Consider the following 14,186-nt stretch of genomic DNA (forward strand, 5'->3'; position numbering starts at 1 on the left):
TACTCAAGCTGCTAGGCTGGGCTTCTAGTACAGCTTTGACCTGGGGCTAGAAGGAGATTTGGCAGAGAGAGGGATATTGTAGAAGGAGAGGTCTGGGGTGACATTTTGTAAAATCTGCTGTACTTGTTGGAATACTTGGTAGTGTCTGACTATCCAAGCAGTGACTGATTGATGTTCTTGACAAAGTTGGATAATAGCAAGAAGCTCAAGTAATGTTCTGATGATGAAGGCTAAAAGCCTAAAAAAGTTGTCTGTAAGATCAGGGGTTGTAGCTGATGATGGTGGCATTTGGTTTTCTTTACACTTATTGTGCATAAGAAAAGAGAAGCAGGAAGCTTCAAGCTAATCATTAGACTCAAATCACATATGATCAGAACACATGATAAACTAGCACTGTATTATATTCATACAGTCATGCTAGAATCCACTTGTTGTGTTCTATTGACCAATGTGCTTCAAGACCTTTACAAGAAAGCTCAAGAGTGAAGTGATATGAATAAACTTTAGCTCAAAGCTGAGGTTATACAGTGAGAGCTATTCTACTTATATACTGCTTGTCCATCAAGATAAATATACTACTACTTATTGTGTCTGTCCCAGTCATTATGCTTGTTGTCCTTGAGCATTGTTACTATCTACAAAAGGGCTGTTGTGCATTGTCAAGTGTTGTTGTCATGTCAAAAGACAATGACAGACTCAGCTTGTTGTGATGACTAAGCTGATCTCACAATCTCAAGTACTGGTATAGGTGCCCTGACTAAGCATAAATAGCAGTTAATAACAAAAGAAAAAGGAAAAATTGTAACATTTTTCTGAGACTGAAATAGCACTGATAAGCCTATTATGTCTACATCCTTAATATCACTTAAGCCATACCCAGAATAATTAGGCAGATATAAACATATCATTTTTTGTCACTATAATATTCCATTACAATGGCTCATAGAATAGTTAAATATGCCTGAGAGAGCATAGCTACTATTGAAGGCTGAAAATTAAGCAGGTCATCAAAATGTGCACACTAGAATCAAAGTAACAGTATGTCTTGCAATATGCCAACCTCAGCTCTACCTAGCATTAAGTACCTCAAGACTGATGGTATGATCCACCAAGAGGCAAGAAGCTCAGAAATTTTATGCTTCCTGCAACAATAGAACTATAATGGTAACTTTCCATATTCTCTAGAACATATTTCAATCCTTCAATGTTCCTCTATGTGGTAATATTTCACTCCAGAGTGTAATACTATTTCAGTAATGACTATTTAGCTACATGTCCCAATCTAGGTGACTATCATTCCCTAGACAACCTGATCTAAATGACTATTTTGCTACTAGAGGTCTCCACTGTGCAACTAGTATTTTGGTCAAGGTCCCACTAGTACTGAAGACCACTTTGAAACATCATCACTACATACAATAAAGGGTGTACTTAATTGTCCTCCTTAACTTAGTATGTTCTTTTGCTCGCACCCTTGTTCCATTCAATACATGTATCTTAGATAGTAATGATATCATCCAAGTGTTACATTTATGGGACAATTACACTGTTCAGGGCTCTCTGAGGCAGTCAAGATTCTGCACAATGAGAGTGGCGCGAGCCTTGATATTGTATAAGTTAGTCATCATAGTTTTTGTACCAGCAATCGTTGGACCATATCCATAACGCCTAAAAAGGTAGCTCGTTCCGTGTCACTCAGTCCCACCCCTTCATTTACATCGGATTTCTGCAGGGCGATCCCGACGATGACGCTTTGACGGGATGGCCGTATTATCGACTCTTCTTCGGCCGCCCACACCAAGGTTGCGATTTGTGATGCGAAGAGGTTATGAAGGGTTTGTAGATGTTCGGACGGGGCATTACCCAGTAACGGCGTTAACTGGATGGCGGGAGGTGGCGGAGGAAGAGATATTGCAATAGGATCTGCAGGATCAATGGCTGGTGCTGCTACTAAGGACGTAGTCGGTGGCAGCGTCGCTTGAATCTTAGAATTTACTTCAACACTTCGTCGGTTGACGCAATAAGAAAACTGAATTCACCAGATTTCCTATTTTCCCGAGCTGAGTTACAAGAACAAGAATGCGATCAGAGAACGTCTGAATAACGACTTCTGTCAAATTCCCAGCCAATTCTTTCGCTGTCTGGCGAGAACCCATGGCGTAAAGTCGAAGAAAGTTGAAGTCGAAATGTATAAATAAGTAAATTTCTACCAAGGCCAGGCACATGGGATGACGTAAGCCTCTTGGACGCTTGCCTCTCTTGACTTATGACTTCCACGATGGACACCGATGCTCAAAACCCTACCCAGCCGTACACGATTCTGCGCATCAAGCGTAAACGACATGAAGAACCTCTTGATGCCCTTGTCGTCGAGTCGGGCATTCGTCGCAAGAAATCTCGCGGTGGCATGGGGGTGTTCAAGTTCGCGCAGACTGTAGAAGATAGGGCTTGGAGTGATCAGAAGTTGCACCAACAAATACAAGTATGGATCCTTTTTCTCTCTCGTTTTATCGCTTATTTTTTTGCAGGACAAAGTTTCTCGGTTGTCTCGAGAGGCACCGGTTCTGACGCCAGAAACGAACCAGCCGTCTGTTCCCCAGCCTGCGTCGTCGCCTACCAGTAGCCGGCGTCTGTCGACCGACTTCAATCGGAGGTATACGATTATAGACCAAGAATGCGAAAGTATGCCTCCAACTAGCCCGTAAGCTTCTTCAGCCTGACGTGCTTCAAACAACCCACTCTTCCCGTGTATTCGTATAGACCCAAGGTCATCTCTACCAAAGACCTGCCTCCTAAGGCCACAAATCCGAATTTACGCGTGTTCGATGCTATACCGGAAGACGGTCAGAGTTCTCATGTGATGGATCTAGAGATGGAAAAGATCATGCCTATGCTTAAAGCATATCTCAACAGTGCGACCTTGGATACTATCTCTTACTTTTCTGCGACTAACTTCTAGCTCAGTTGACGATGTTGTAGCCTCAGAACCAGCTCCCGAGTCGGAGGACTATGTTTGGGACGTCTTCTATCATAGACCCTCGACTCTGAGTGAATGGAACGAGGCTGCCACCATTGGGACACTGTATGTTTATTCAACGCATCTGTCCACTATGTTTTCTCATTTTCATACGTAGAACGGGTCTTCCACACTCTCTCATGGATCGTTATGACCTTGACTCCGACTCTGAAGAAGAGGATGAAGCGGACGAGGATTCAAATGGTTTGCGTAATTTCTTGTCGTATTGACGATTACGGCCTGATCCATCTGTAGCGGAGGAATATTACAAAAACGATTATCCTGACGAAGAAGAATTATCAGACTGGAGCGGCAGTAGCGGTATGTTTAGTAACACTTCGTTTGCTTGATACTAGCATTTTATCCTGGCAGACGACTTCCATGAACACTCGGATAATGACCAACTTTATCAGTATGATTCAGACTAAGGCTTCAGACCCAAGAAACTTTACTATCAGCTCATGTATAGACAACTTTCCATGTGCATCTTGGCATACTTTTCATGTATACCTCACAGCATTTCATGTAGCCATAAACTGTACATTTCCCACAATTTAGCAACTATGTGTTCTCATGCCTTCTCTGTGGACTGCGTTATGTGAGTATATATATGGCCGGGAAGACAGGAGAAGGCCTTACTTTGTTGATCTTCTTCCGCGACCTGCCCTTACCGACAGTGAGGAAACCTAGGAAGACAAGAACACCTAACATCGCTAGACACACGGCCAAGGTCAGACCTGCGCCGAGGAATCCCGCGCCAACAGGACCAATTCGCTGGTGCACTTGCGCGGCGGCGCTTGCTTCCGAAGCCGCTAGTGCCAATGCACCGCACCCCCTGTCCTCCGTATTCCCGCATGCTGTACACCAATCAGCTGTGGCGTTGATAGCAGCAGGCTGAAAGAATTGATCGTCTTGTCTCTAAATAACGAAAAGGTCAACTCACCGATAGATAATTTACAAATGTCGACAATGGAACGTCCCCGGTGCTGTTGAGAATATTGTACATCGTGAAACCATTGTCGTCCGTCCCGTTCTTAAAATTAAAACGTAAAACGGGTTCGTCACTGGAAGAGGAATTCCTGATCTCGAAGGCAAGGGCCGCGGCATAATTTACTGCACGTCGGAAAGTCAGCTGATTTCCCAGGTAAACCTACATCGTGGTCTTCTTACCGATTCCTTGGAGTTGCGGATTCATCTGGGCTACACCGGTCATGTTGAACAGGGACAGGAACGGTTTGTAAGCGAGAGCCAAATAGGAAAACTTGAGGGGGTCATCAGAGTCCGTGATACTGGTGAAGCTTTCGAAGATGGAGGGTAGCATGGTACGGGCAGCAACTAACATAACCACATGAGTTGAATCGCTCCCATGGATACTAAAGGAGAACATACTATTTCCTATCCCCGCAAGTTCGGGGGATGAGAAGACGCCATATTCATGCCAGTTCGCTAGATCACGAGCTTGTTCCATGAATGTATCCGGGATGCTAGCGGCAAAGGATGCGTCGTGAATGTTTTCGACGTTCATGTAATCATAAATCTACTGGAATTAGACAATGCTGGGACCAATGCCGAGAGGCAGCTTACGTTCCACTAAGGCAGGCAATTAGCCACGCAAATGACGTGAAATAATACATATGTTACCATGTTCTCCAAAGTAACTGGTCTGCCGTCAAGATATGGCGAGAGAAGACTCAGAAATGAGGCACTCTCGTTTGCCTTTGCCTGAAATGCTGTCGAGTTGTAGAACGCGCTATTGGACGTTTCAAAGGCCTGAGTTGGTGTGAAGGATAAACGGCGGTACAGTAAGACTGTAGCTTACACCACAAGAAGCCCATCCTTCGAGAGAAACATCATTGTCTGGGTCCACAGATTCGACTAGACAGATTGTCAGATGAGAGCACAAATCCTGTGAAATCCCATGACTGACTTGGTATGTACTAAATGAGGAATGATGAACATTTATTCTCTTGACAGTGATGATGTGATACCAGCCCACCTGATAGCCGCCAAGAGGGCCCTCGACAGTAGTTCCATTGGCCAGAGTCACGGTATAGCTGGAGTTGGCCGGGAAAAGGCCTTGTAGCAAACTTGTTGCTGAATTGAAGATGACACCTCCCTCATCACCGCCATCTGCACGGACTAACAGACGGCGAGTGAGTTCAGATAGTACGGATCCAATTGCAAAGATAAAGACCTGCCTTTGACCTGGTCCAAGTCAACGATAGTACTGTTAATTCCTGGAATATACGATTCTGACGACGAGTTTAGATACAGAGAGCGCAACAACTGCCCAAGCTGGTACTCTTGTTGCTGCAAAGAAATAGAATCGGGCACTGAAATTGTTTCTTAACGGTGGACTTACATTTCCCAGGGGCGTTATTGTAGTCGACGATGCGGTGTACGAAGAAGGATCCTGATAGAACCCTTAAGATACGATATCAGAGATATTTATGACATGAATCAGGATTCAACGAACCCTGTCGATCGCCGTGTCGAGCCAAAAGCACGACACCGATAATAGTACTGTCAACCATGGGGAAGAATGAGTCCTGCGAAAGATGGAATGTGCTGCTCCAGTATTTATGTTCGAAAGGAAGATCTTTATCATTCTTCCGGTGGTCTCATGCGGGTGCTGATCCAGTAAGTATGTACTTCACGAGACTAAGTCAGGATCAGTCAGGATCAGTCATGGAGGTCGGACCGGAGGAAGATCGCTCCATGACAATTGTTGCCGCGTGGCCTTTCGTGCCTTACTCCCGACCCCCATGTTCGCTGCAAAATCGCCGCCCAAAGGGAAAAACAAGGAAGAATGGCACATGGGCTGGTGGGATTTTCAGCCGCTCGTTGAGCAGCTTAAGCCCAGGTTAGTATATCCTGCATAAGCATCAATTTGCATACTTGAACTAGTCGATAGACGCGCGGAATGGTCGAATTCCTCTGTCATTTTCACCCCGCACCCAACTCAACCAACCATCCTCGCGCGTCATTTCTCGTCGTCCAAGCAGTTCAGCATTCCCTCGCCGGCACCGATACTCTCATCCCTGACTGACTTCGACCCCCCAACCATCATCTCGGTATCTCCCAACGACGACTGGCTGTTTGCGTATTTTCCAGGACGAAGCGTCCCTGGCGCTGGATGCCTCTGGTATCGTGGTGCTGAGATCGACAATTGGACACTCAAGGACTATTGGACGCTGCCACTGGGTGCTGGGGTTGTTACAGCAAGTTGGCTGGCCGCACCACGTCAAGTATGTGATGCATGTACTGCGCTAGCGGACCAACGCTGATAAACGATGGTATTTAGTGGACGGCTGACGAAAAAGGATCTTTTATTCGTCTTCCTACCCGTGGGCCACGAACTCCAGTATCCTATCCCACTTTGGCCCTCGTCACGCAGAACCATCGGTTGACTCTATGTTATGTACGGAATTATATTCCATCTCTCAGGATGTTTTCCGCTCCTCTGAATCAGTATACCGTGGTCCATGAGAATTCTTCCGTGCCAACGCCTGAAGCTACTGACAACGGCAGCCTTCTGCGACTGTGCGTCACAGCGGCTATTGGCCTCGGATATGATGGTACGTTCTTAAGTTTTCTACCTTTCATTGTTTTAAAGTGTAGATATCTTCAGAATCCTCAATTCTCGTCGCGACTCGTTCACACATTATACCCTTACCTCCTGGAAACCCGGATACCGATCATTTTGATATGAATATGTCCCTTGATTTTGGCCAGTCAAATTCTGAATCCACTACGCGTTCTGAAGAGATATATGGCGAAGAGTCCATCATTGAAGTTTCTGAAGTCCGTCTCCAGTTTGACGGTATCACGATGTGTAAGTTGACTGCCGTTATTTTTTTTCACCACCATGGCTTAAATTGTCTTTAGGCCTCTCGAGTCAGCCACTGCCTCCTGTACGGAACTGGGAAGCACAGCTCACCAATCTTGTCTTCGTGTGCAAAACCTCGTCTGTTCCTGAGCTCGGAGTTGTCCAAAATGAAGAAACTAAGGCTTCTATGTACTTGGTGGCTACTTTTTTGGATTTTGGTGACTGTAAGCGTCGTTTTAGTTCGAGTGCGTCTTTCATTGACGTTTTCTTGCCAGACTCAAATTTGCCTCAGTCTAAAATAGTGTGTTACTCCATGTTGCGGCATGCTGCTTCCGATACCAACCAATCTGCATGGGTAATGGTCTATGCTTTGATCATGGGTGTTGGTACTGACGTTTTGGCAAGTCATATCACCAGGCCGGTACAAGGACGTATACGGACGGCGTTCTGGGATTTCTCGTTCCTACCAAGCCATTACAAGGTGTCGATGCTAGTCTGCTCGTTGGCATACTAGATTCGTCAGGATCGTTCCAGGCTGGGAAGACTAAGGACAAAGAGGTGCGAGTCGGTCTGACCACAATTCTGGAGGTGTACGTCATTTATCTTTCTGGGTTTATCCATTCCTGAGCCATGAACGTCAATAGACCGACGTTGTTTGAATATGACAAAGAATGGGAACCTTCTCCCATTTATACATCAGCTACCAGGGTTGGAAAAGAAGGTCCGTTCGTATTGAGCTGTTCTTTTCACTCATTGATTGCTGTTTAGTCCCAATCCATGCCGTCTTCTCGCCAAACGAGATGCTGCTCTGTACCGTTTCATCGACGGTAAGGGCAACACAAACGTCTGTACATACGGTCCCGATGCGTCGCGCATCCAGAGCATTCAAAGCTGGACTTCCATCCATTCTTCCTCTGTCTTCCGGCCTTGCTTCGGCGATTCTATCGGGAAAAAGCACGGCCGATTTCACACACTTACTCTCTCTTTCGACGATGTCGATGGAAGAGGTTGGTCACATCTTATTTCAAGTGTTGACCATTGTAGAAACGCAATCGCGTGGAAAGCTGGGCACGCTGACTTGGCAGACTTTGGGTGTTGCTTTGGAGGTTTATAGGTCTGTGAAGCAGGTCATGCTATGTAGCCTCTGCTCAATACTTTGCAGACTCCGAAGTTTGCGGGTGAAGGACGAAAACTACAAGGATAACTTGACCGCGCGGTGGCAAACTGCGCACGACTTATGTTCACTGGCAGCCTGTAATATCGCATTTGAAGACTGCAAGGACAGCGAAGGGGCTGATTTTCGTGCGTAGTCATTATGTTCTAGTGACCTCATCATGATACCTATTGGCAGACGCTGTCTGGCAATTCATCGGGATCTGTGGATGGCTGGTGAATTTCATTGAAAAAGTCATGAAAGAAGCCATGTTGATCAATGCCACAAACAAACCTCCGTCAGCAAGCGAAACCGATGATCTCTTCGGCGCCGAATCCAGTAAGCTTTTGACCCAAGTTCATGAAAACTATTCATGTTTTTCTGCCTACAGCTGCTTCAACCGACCATTATGAGGTTCCCTGCCTGCTTCATATCGTACACCCTCGTGCTCTTGTCAATTTGAAAAAGGCGTTAATCAATGTCCGTAATTTCCGGAGCAGCCTTGGTTCATTAACGACACGGGGAGAGAACTCCCAGATCGCCAAAGATGTCTTGGTTGATCTGGTCGATTGTTCTGGCGTTGATCTCAATGCTTTGGATCCTTTATTGGATGAGTTCATATTGAAGTCAAAAGATATTGAAGGTGAGGATTCCGGAGCAGTCATAGTCTACAGAAAGGTGACCGTGCACTCACAGTTGAAGAAGCACGGCGGAGTTTAGCTTCATGCGAGCCCACGACTTCTATGGAGCTTCAATTGCAAGAAAATATCAGACGGTTGTGCGAATCAGGGGTTATCTCAAAATCGCGTCTATACATCAAGCCTCATGAGTTAATAGACGGTTTTGAGAACCTCAGCCTTGAAGGTCCGCGGAAAGAGCAGGATAAAGATGTGGTCTCAAAAGGTGTGCTTATGAAGAAGCAACTTTGTGTGCGATGCCTTCGATGCGATGGCCGTTCAGAAGCTGCTAAGGATGGGCCGAGGTCTGGAGCAGGTTCGTTGTCTCTTCGTTGGAGAGCCTGGGAAAGGAAATGGGTACCTGGCTGTGTTTGCGGCGGTTTATGGGTAACAGCAAAAACATGAATGGAATTGCTGTCATTCTCATGTTAGATGCATATTTATACAATATAACCTACAGTTTCTTTTACAGCTTCGCCTCCTCACGGTCGTTCTCTAAGAGATAATATGATGTGGCCCTTTTCACTTCTTGTAACCACTCTTCGATAATGGCTTCCTCAGTGACGTTGTTATCCCACAGGACAACCAGTTCGAGCTCATCTCGAAACGTCGAAGCTCCGAGGTAAATTTCCCCGGGACGACATCGAAGACGTGTACCGGACCAATGTAGGTAGATTTTTGGGGTTTTCCCGCCTACTGGAAACTCGCGCGGGAGAAGCTTGTCAACCTACTGCTTGGTTAGGAAAAGAGCGATGATAATCACCGAAAGACACGCACACTTCCGAAGCTAGAGCCACCGAACGAAGGCACCACGCCAAGCTTTGCCTGCTCAATAGCGGGGATAGAGAGATCTTTCTCTGTATGTGATGAGTGCGCTTTGAACTCTAACTCTTTCAACGTGTTGATCATTGGGGGATAGCGAACTGACCCGATGTCGAGAAACAAAGGGTGCTTCAGAAAGTCATCGGCGCGTTTCTTCATATTCCTACACCTATACCAAAAGCGTCGACATGACAAGAGGGCGCCAAATGTCGAATGACCTCCCTCTGGGTATAGTGGAACGAAGGACAGTGGGTAGAGATAGAATCCTATTGAAAGCATCGGATTCTCGGCTCCTCCGTGGGTATACCACTCGCGATCCAAGTATGGCCTGACGTTAACTGGGCCTGCCGTGTACGTAGGTTCTCTTTTCCTGAACTCCCATTCCTCCTCTGTTATCAAACCCTGAGCGTACCTCCTACAAAGCAGACGGCCCATGGCAATCTGACCAAGCACAACATAAACGTTCCCAAACGTCAATCCGTGGTCCCGGCATATTTTCATAATTCTAAGAGTCTCTTCGACAGTGAAAGAAAGCGTCGTCCTGCGAGAGTCAGCAGGGTTCTCGTTCATGTGAACGGTGACATTTCCAGGCAATGTGTGACCACCGCTCTGAAACCTTATATATCAGAAAGTTTGATTAGACCCTGGGGTAAGTCGAAGGACGCACGATGATCTTTCCGGATCGAATAGAAGCGATGACATGGGCCATGGCCTTGTGCCATCGTTGTGTAGCGGGACTGAGACGTCTAACAGGATACAAGTCATTAACTGCGAGCGATAACGCTAGCCTCTCCGATAGGCGTGGCGCTGCTACGGGTGGGGATGACAGAAAAGCAAGCAATGTCCGTACAACAGTGTAGTGCGAAACCCCGTCGATTACGCAGTGGGCGGCATGGACAACGAAGTGAAACCAATTCTTCTGATCCGATTGCCTAAGAACGAAAAGTCGGACGAGGTGATTATCGTCAAGGATTCGTTCTTGATTGAGAATGTTTTCTACGGTGGCATCTGCGTCGCTGAAGGATAAGATCTTCATGAAGATCACCTCGCCAGGAATGTGTGCTTTGAGTCGATGCTCATCCACGATGAAATGCACGTCTTCGTCCCTATCCCCGACAGTTTCTACTTGTGCCCCCAGGAGAGGGTGCATCTGCTTTGCAAACACCCAAGCCTTGCACACGGTTTCTTCGGTAATTAAGGGTGTTCCGTCGTCTAGTACCTCAAAACATACTGAGTGTGCATTATCTGTGGCCCCGTGAAGAACTCGACCGCGCAAGTAAAAATGCAGTTCGTTAAGACCCAGAGAGCGCTCATATACTGGATATGGAGAAGACAAACGCAACTTCCACGGGGCGCGCATGGGAGAGTATGAATATCCATTTTCAATATGTAGCGCCCGTATCCTAACTCTGAATGGGAGAACATTGACGAGGCCACAAGGCAAGTGCCGGGGGGAAGCCACGGCCCGATGTTTCCGATTTCCGTGTCACGATCGTAACGTCACGGACACCCACTTATTTCTTGACACACGTTTGGCAATCGATTCGTGCACTTCAACGATGCCCAAAATCAACCTGCCGCCTTTGCCCGTTTCTTGTCTCTTTGGAGTCAGGAAGCCTTCTGGACCGACGTCAATGTCTGTCGTAAATGATATACAAGTTCTCGTCCAAAAATCAAGACTTTTTGTAGAAGCATCGAAGCTAGAACAGGCTGCTGGTAAAAAGGCCAGAGGTCGCAACCGATTCAAGGGAAATGTCAAGATAGGACAAGGCGGTACACTTGATCCATTAGCAGATGGCGTCCTTGGTGAATACCCAAGCTGTCTTCTTTGCTTTCCTCATATATCGTGACAGTGATTGGTGTCGGAAAGGGTACAAAACAACTGTCGTCTTTTCTTGATTGTACAAAGGTATAATGTTCATTTGTTTCTAGTTTATCCGTTACTTACATGGCTGGCTGCTACTCCAGGAGTACATCACGACGTGTTTATTGGGATGTGAAACTGATAGCTACGATGGCGAAGGTGCTATAGTTCGGACAGCATCGTGGAAACATATAACACGAGAAGCGGTTGAAAGAAAGCTTGGTCAGTTCACAGGCCAGATCGAGCAAGTACCTCCCATGTAAGAGTTCTCTCCACCATGATGACACGCAGTTCGAACACAACCTATCAGATTTTCTGCCCTGAAGATGGACGGAAAGCCATTATACGAATACGCCCGTAAGGGCATACCTCTTCCCAGGTCCATCGAATCCCGAGCCGTGACCATACACAGTCTTGAGCTAGTCGAATGGCTTGGAAGTGATCATCCCTTCTCTTGGCCCGCAAAGAAAATGTCTGATGAAGAAAAGCTCTCCCTTGAGAAGGCCGTTCAGGGCATTGACGAGAATGTGGATCTGAAGGATGCACCGGAATCGACGCCTTCAGACTTGGAGAGGCCCTCTGCTTTCGTTCTGAAAATGAAGGTCTCGGGTGGCACATACGTTCGATCAATTGTTCATGATTTGGCACACGCTGTGGGTTCAGCGGGACATGTAGTTACATTGACACGGAGTCGGCAAGGGAATTTTGTTCTGGATCAGGAAGAAGAAGAAGACCACGTCTGTATGCCGTTCGAGGTGTTTGCAGCAGAAAATAGCAAGGACGTAGATGAAGATGGCTGGACGCGATGGGAGAAAGAAGTAATCAACCACTTACAGATCGTTTCAACTTGAACCCTTGCTCGGATCGTCACATGCCCCGCCGTCAGGGTGTTGTCGTACCCGTAGGTAAGCGAGTATTACTCCCTCGTCCCTGCACGTTTTAGAACTTTCATTTGAACAGGCTCGAGATGCCAGCGATACGATTGGAGGTACCAGGAACTCCCTGACTCGGCGACACAGTCATTCCATGGAGACTGTATAGCGTATCTTTTAAAGTCCCCCCTATATACAATCCGGGGAATATCTCGGTTTGAGCGACATGTAATGTGAATTGGGGTGTCCCCGTGTTTGATGGGTCATGACAGGTTGGAATTTCACGAGTCTGAAAGGGTAGTAAGAAGGACCGGAACGTCGAGAAGACGCACCCTGATGACGTCCTGATAATGCCCACTTAGATATGGACTGAACTGGAACAAAGTTTCTTGTTCGAACTGTTGCAGGCCGTCCCGCTGGAAGCGGCAAGTCTCCCCGAGAGCGGGCCGGCGAAAAACCGGGCCGGTAATTCCGGTCCGATTTGAAGTGGGGCGCTCCCCTTATTTGCCGGCTGTGGTTTATATAGTACGTCTTTCCAGGATGCGATTACACCTCCCTACTGGTTCCCGCTTCAATGGCTGCAAACGGTTCCAATGGCATCTACATCAGTGCTACTCGACCTCTGACCCCGGGGATTTACGCTCCCGTTCCTACCTTTTTTCTTCCTGATTCCGAGGATCTTGGTGGGCAGCGTTGTTTTACAGCAGCGATTATCTTCGTCATCTATTCTCCTAGATATACCCTCCCTTGAGGCACATGTCGTTCGGGTCGCTACTGCCGGAGTTGGCCCTCTCATTGCTGGTTCCATGGGTGAAGCCATTCATCTATCCCATGCTGAGCGCGTCAGAATCGTTAAGGCCGCTCGTAGTGCTTTGGATGCTGCAGGCTTCACTCAGGTCCCGATAATCGTTGGAGCAGGCGCTGGAAGCACGAGGGAGACTGTTGAACTCACGAACGAAGCTGCTGCTGCCGGCGCGGATTACTCAATCGTTATCGCAAGCGGTTACTTTGCTGGAGCTTATGGAAATAACAAGAAGGCTTTGAAGGCTTTCTGGACGGAAGTCGCTGCAAAGAGTCCTATTCCGGTGATGATATACAATTGTAAGTCATCGATGTTTGGTATCGTCCACCTGTCCAACGGGTTTTTACCTAGATCCTGGTGCTAGTGGCGGAATTGATGTCGATTCAGACTTGATAACAGAACTCGCAGAAGAGTCTCCCAACCTCTGTGGAGTCAAATTGACGTAGGTTTTCTACCTTGTCAGCAGCATTCGTCAACTGATCATTGATAAATTCTAGCTGCGGAAACGTTGGCAAACTGACTAGAATTGCTGCATCTGTGTCAGGGCCAGAGTTCTCATTGAACCATCCTCGCAAGAATGCTGCGGCACCTTTCCTTGTGTTGGGAGGATTTACCGACTTCCTTGTCCCTTCCTTTTACGCCGACGGACACGGCGCCATTACTGGCCTAGCAAACGTTGCTCCGGTAGATCCGTTCACCCTCCCATCACGGGACATATACTCAACGCAGATTTAGCACGCCATAGCGAAGCTCTGGTCGGTAACAGTAGCGTCTAAGCAGGATTCGTCGCTACTTCCTGAAGCGCTGCGATTGCAAGGAATCATTGCTCGGGCTGACTTCACCATCGCGAAGGCTTCAATCGCTGGTACAAAGTTCTTGATTGAGAAACTTTATGGATATGGTGGAGTGCCTCGCAAGCCTCTTCCTCCCATGGAAGCCGGCGCTGCACAAGCATTGTGGGACCACCCTCATACCCAAGACATCGTGAGGCTGGAACGCGAGATTAGTGGTAAAGCCAAGGCGTAGTTATGAGGCTGATTTTCTGCATCCCTTACATTTTACGGGAACAGTGAGCTGACGGATTTGACGACTATTACGTGGCACCATCTATCTACGTAGAGACGTCGACGGTACTATTGCTGTTATCGTTA

At 47.1% G+C, this 14,186-nt stretch overlaps 7 protein-coding genes across 7 annotated transcripts; 4 read left to right on the forward strand and 3 right to left on the reverse strand.

Annotated features, from left to right (window-relative positions):
• Nucleotides 1–1,481: 1,481 nt before the first annotated feature.
• On the reverse strand, nt 1,482–2,203 carry BT62DRAFT_946645 (uncharacterized protein). The gene is made up of 2 exons (XM_043187986.1): nt 2,040–2,203; nt 1,482–1,984 (listed from the first exon to the last, which is right to left on the reverse strand). The coding sequence occupies exons 1-2, from the start codon at nt 2,154–2,156 to the stop codon at nt 1,625–1,627; spliced, it is 477 nt and encodes a 158-aa protein (XP_043041392.1). The 5' UTR covers nt 2,157–2,203; the 3' UTR covers nt 1,482–1,624.
• Nucleotides 2,204–2,232: 29 nt separating this feature from the next.
• BT62DRAFT_929994 (uncharacterized protein) lies at nt 2,233–3,590 on the forward strand. The gene is made up of 6 exons (XM_043185841.1): nt 2,233–2,482; nt 2,529–2,701; nt 2,761–2,912; nt 2,965–3,082; nt 3,135–3,220; nt 3,272–3,590. The coding sequence occupies exons 1-6, from the start codon at nt 2,279–2,281 to the stop codon at nt 3,364–3,366; spliced, it is 828 nt and encodes a 275-aa protein (XP_043041393.1). The 5' UTR covers nt 2,233–2,278; the 3' UTR covers nt 3,367–3,590.
• On the reverse strand, nt 3,391–5,550 carry BT62DRAFT_1074431 (phosphoglycerate mutase-like protein; the record flags this gene model as incomplete). Its single annotated transcript, XM_043179017.1, has 13 exons — nt 3,391–3,605; nt 3,656–3,910; nt 3,960–4,129; nt 4,187–4,351; nt 4,406–4,553; nt 4,601–4,606; nt 4,658–4,786; nt 4,836–4,891; nt 4,944–4,953; nt 5,013–5,155; nt 5,215–5,326; nt 5,379–5,440; nt 5,493–5,550. 13 exons carry the CDS (start codon nt 5,548–5,550, stop codon nt 3,588–3,590), a joined length of 1,332 nt encoding a protein of 443 aa, XP_043041394.1. The 3' UTR covers nt 3,391–3,587.
• A 215-nt stretch (nt 5,551–5,765) lies between these two features.
• Nucleotides 5,766–9,182, forward strand: BT62DRAFT_929996 (uncharacterized protein). Its single transcript, XM_043185842.1, has 13 exons — nt 5,766–5,879; nt 5,931–6,264; nt 6,321–6,594; nt 6,648–6,851; nt 6,905–7,069; nt 7,121–7,200; nt 7,251–7,435; nt 7,490–7,566; nt 7,614–7,959; nt 8,008–8,147; nt 8,197–8,337; nt 8,390–8,641; nt 8,695–9,182. Exons 1-13 carry the CDS (start codon nt 5,782–5,784, stop codon nt 9,078–9,080), a joined length of 2,682 nt encoding a protein of 893 aa, XP_043041395.1. The 5' UTR covers nt 5,766–5,781; the 3' UTR covers nt 9,081–9,182.
• BT62DRAFT_946652 (uncharacterized protein) lies at nt 9,073–10,930 on the reverse strand. Its single transcript, XM_043187987.1, has 3 exons — nt 10,165–10,930; nt 9,453–10,106; nt 9,073–9,402 (listed from the first exon to the last, which is right to left on the reverse strand). The coding sequence occupies exons 1-3, from the start codon at nt 10,855–10,857 to the stop codon at nt 9,142–9,144; spliced, it is 1,608 nt and encodes a 535-aa protein (XP_043041396.1). The 5' UTR covers nt 10,858–10,930; the 3' UTR covers nt 9,073–9,141.
• Nucleotides 10,931–11,056: 126 nt separating this feature from the next.
• On the forward strand, nt 11,057–12,212 carry BT62DRAFT_979737 (pseudouridylate synthase 4; the record flags this gene model as incomplete). Its single annotated transcript, XM_043189461.1, has 4 exons — nt 11,057–11,303; nt 11,351–11,406; nt 11,466–11,620; nt 11,672–12,212. 4 exons carry the CDS (start codon nt 11,057–11,059, stop codon nt 12,210–12,212), a joined length of 999 nt encoding a protein of 332 aa, XP_043041397.1.
• Nucleotides 12,213–12,537: 325 nt separating this feature from the next.
• Nucleotides 12,538–14,168, forward strand: BT62DRAFT_741258 (dihydrodipicolinate synthetase). The gene is made up of 5 exons (XM_043182112.1): nt 12,538–12,916; nt 12,969–13,334; nt 13,387–13,477; nt 13,533–13,719; nt 13,771–14,168. Exons 1-5 carry the CDS (start codon nt 12,808–12,810, stop codon nt 14,059–14,061), a joined length of 1,044 nt encoding a protein of 347 aa, XP_043041398.1. The 5' UTR covers nt 12,538–12,807; the 3' UTR covers nt 14,062–14,168.
• The last annotated feature ends 18 nt before the right edge of the window (nt 14,169–14,186 follow it).

The sequence above is a fragment of the Guyanagaster necrorhizus genome (genome assembly GCF_019112545.1).
Source record: "Guyanagaster necrorhizus MCA 3950 unplaced genomic scaffold BT62scaffold_8, whole genome shotgun sequence".
Lineage (NCBI taxonomy): Eukaryota > Fungi > Basidiomycota > Agaricomycetes > Agaricales > Physalacriaceae > Guyanagaster > Guyanagaster necrorhizus.

What these genes read in the sequence shown, in the direction of transcription:
- BT62DRAFT_929994 (XM_043185841.1), top strand. Translation starts at nt 2,279, where the DNA reads ATGGACACCGATGCTCAAAACCCTACCCAGCCGTACACGATTCTGCGC. An exon ending in AGTATGCCTCCAACTAGCCC is followed by an intron (nt 2,702 to 2,760) that starts GTAAGCTTCTTC and finishes GTATTCGTATAG; the next exon opens with ACCCAAGGTCATCTCTACCA. An exon ending in AGCGGACGAGGATTCAAATG is followed by an intron (nt 3,221 to 3,271) that starts GTTTGCGTAATT and finishes ATCCATCTGTAG; the next exon opens with CGGAGGAATATTACAAAAAC.
- BT62DRAFT_946645 (XM_043187986.1), bottom strand. Translation starts at nt 2,156, where the DNA reads ATGGGTTCTCGCCAGACAGCGAAAGAATTGGCTGGGAATTTGACAGAA. An exon ending in TCGGGAAAATAGGAAATCTG is followed by an intron (nt 1,985 to 2,039) that starts GTGAATTCAGTT and finishes GTAAATTCTAAG; the next exon opens with ATTCAAGCGACGCTGCCACC.
- BT62DRAFT_741258 (XM_043182112.1), top strand. Translation starts at nt 12,808, where the DNA reads ATGGCTGCAAACGGTTCCAATGGCATCTACATCAGTGCTACTCGACCT. An exon ending in TCCGGTGATGATATACAATT is followed by an intron (nt 13,335 to 13,386) that starts GTAAGTCATCGA and finishes GTTTTTACCTAG; the next exon opens with ATCCTGGTGCTAGTGGCGGA. An exon ending in GCCTAGCAAACGTTGCTCCG is followed by an intron (nt 13,720 to 13,770) that starts GTAGATCCGTTC and finishes ACGCAGATTTAG; the next exon opens with CACGCCATAGCGAAGCTCTG.
- BT62DRAFT_946652 (XM_043187987.1), bottom strand. Translation starts at nt 10,857, where the DNA reads ATGCGCGCCCCGTGGAAGTTGCGTTTGTCTTCTCCATATCCAGTATAT. An exon ending in TTCGATCCGGAAAGATCATC is followed by an intron (nt 10,107 to 10,164) that starts GTGCGTCCTTCG and finishes ATAAGGTTTCAG; the next exon opens with AGCGGTGGTCACACATTGCC. An exon ending in GTGGCTCTAGCTTCGGAAGT is followed by an intron (nt 9,403 to 9,452) that starts GTGCGTGTCTTT and finishes ACCAAGCAGTAG; the next exon opens with GTTGACAAGCTTCTCCCGCG.
- BT62DRAFT_929996 (XM_043185842.1), top strand. Translation starts at nt 5,782, where the DNA reads ATGTTCGCTGCAAAATCGCCGCCCAAAGGGAAAAACAAGGAAGAATGG. An exon ending in TATTGGCCTCGGATATGATG is followed by an intron (nt 6,595 to 6,647) that starts GTACGTTCTTAA and finishes AGATATCTTCAG; the next exon opens with AATCCTCAATTCTCGTCGCG. An exon ending in GTTGCTTTGGAGGTTTATAG is followed by an intron (nt 7,960 to 8,007) that starts GTCTGTGAAGCA and finishes AATACTTTGCAG; the next exon opens with ACTCCGAAGTTTGCGGGTGA.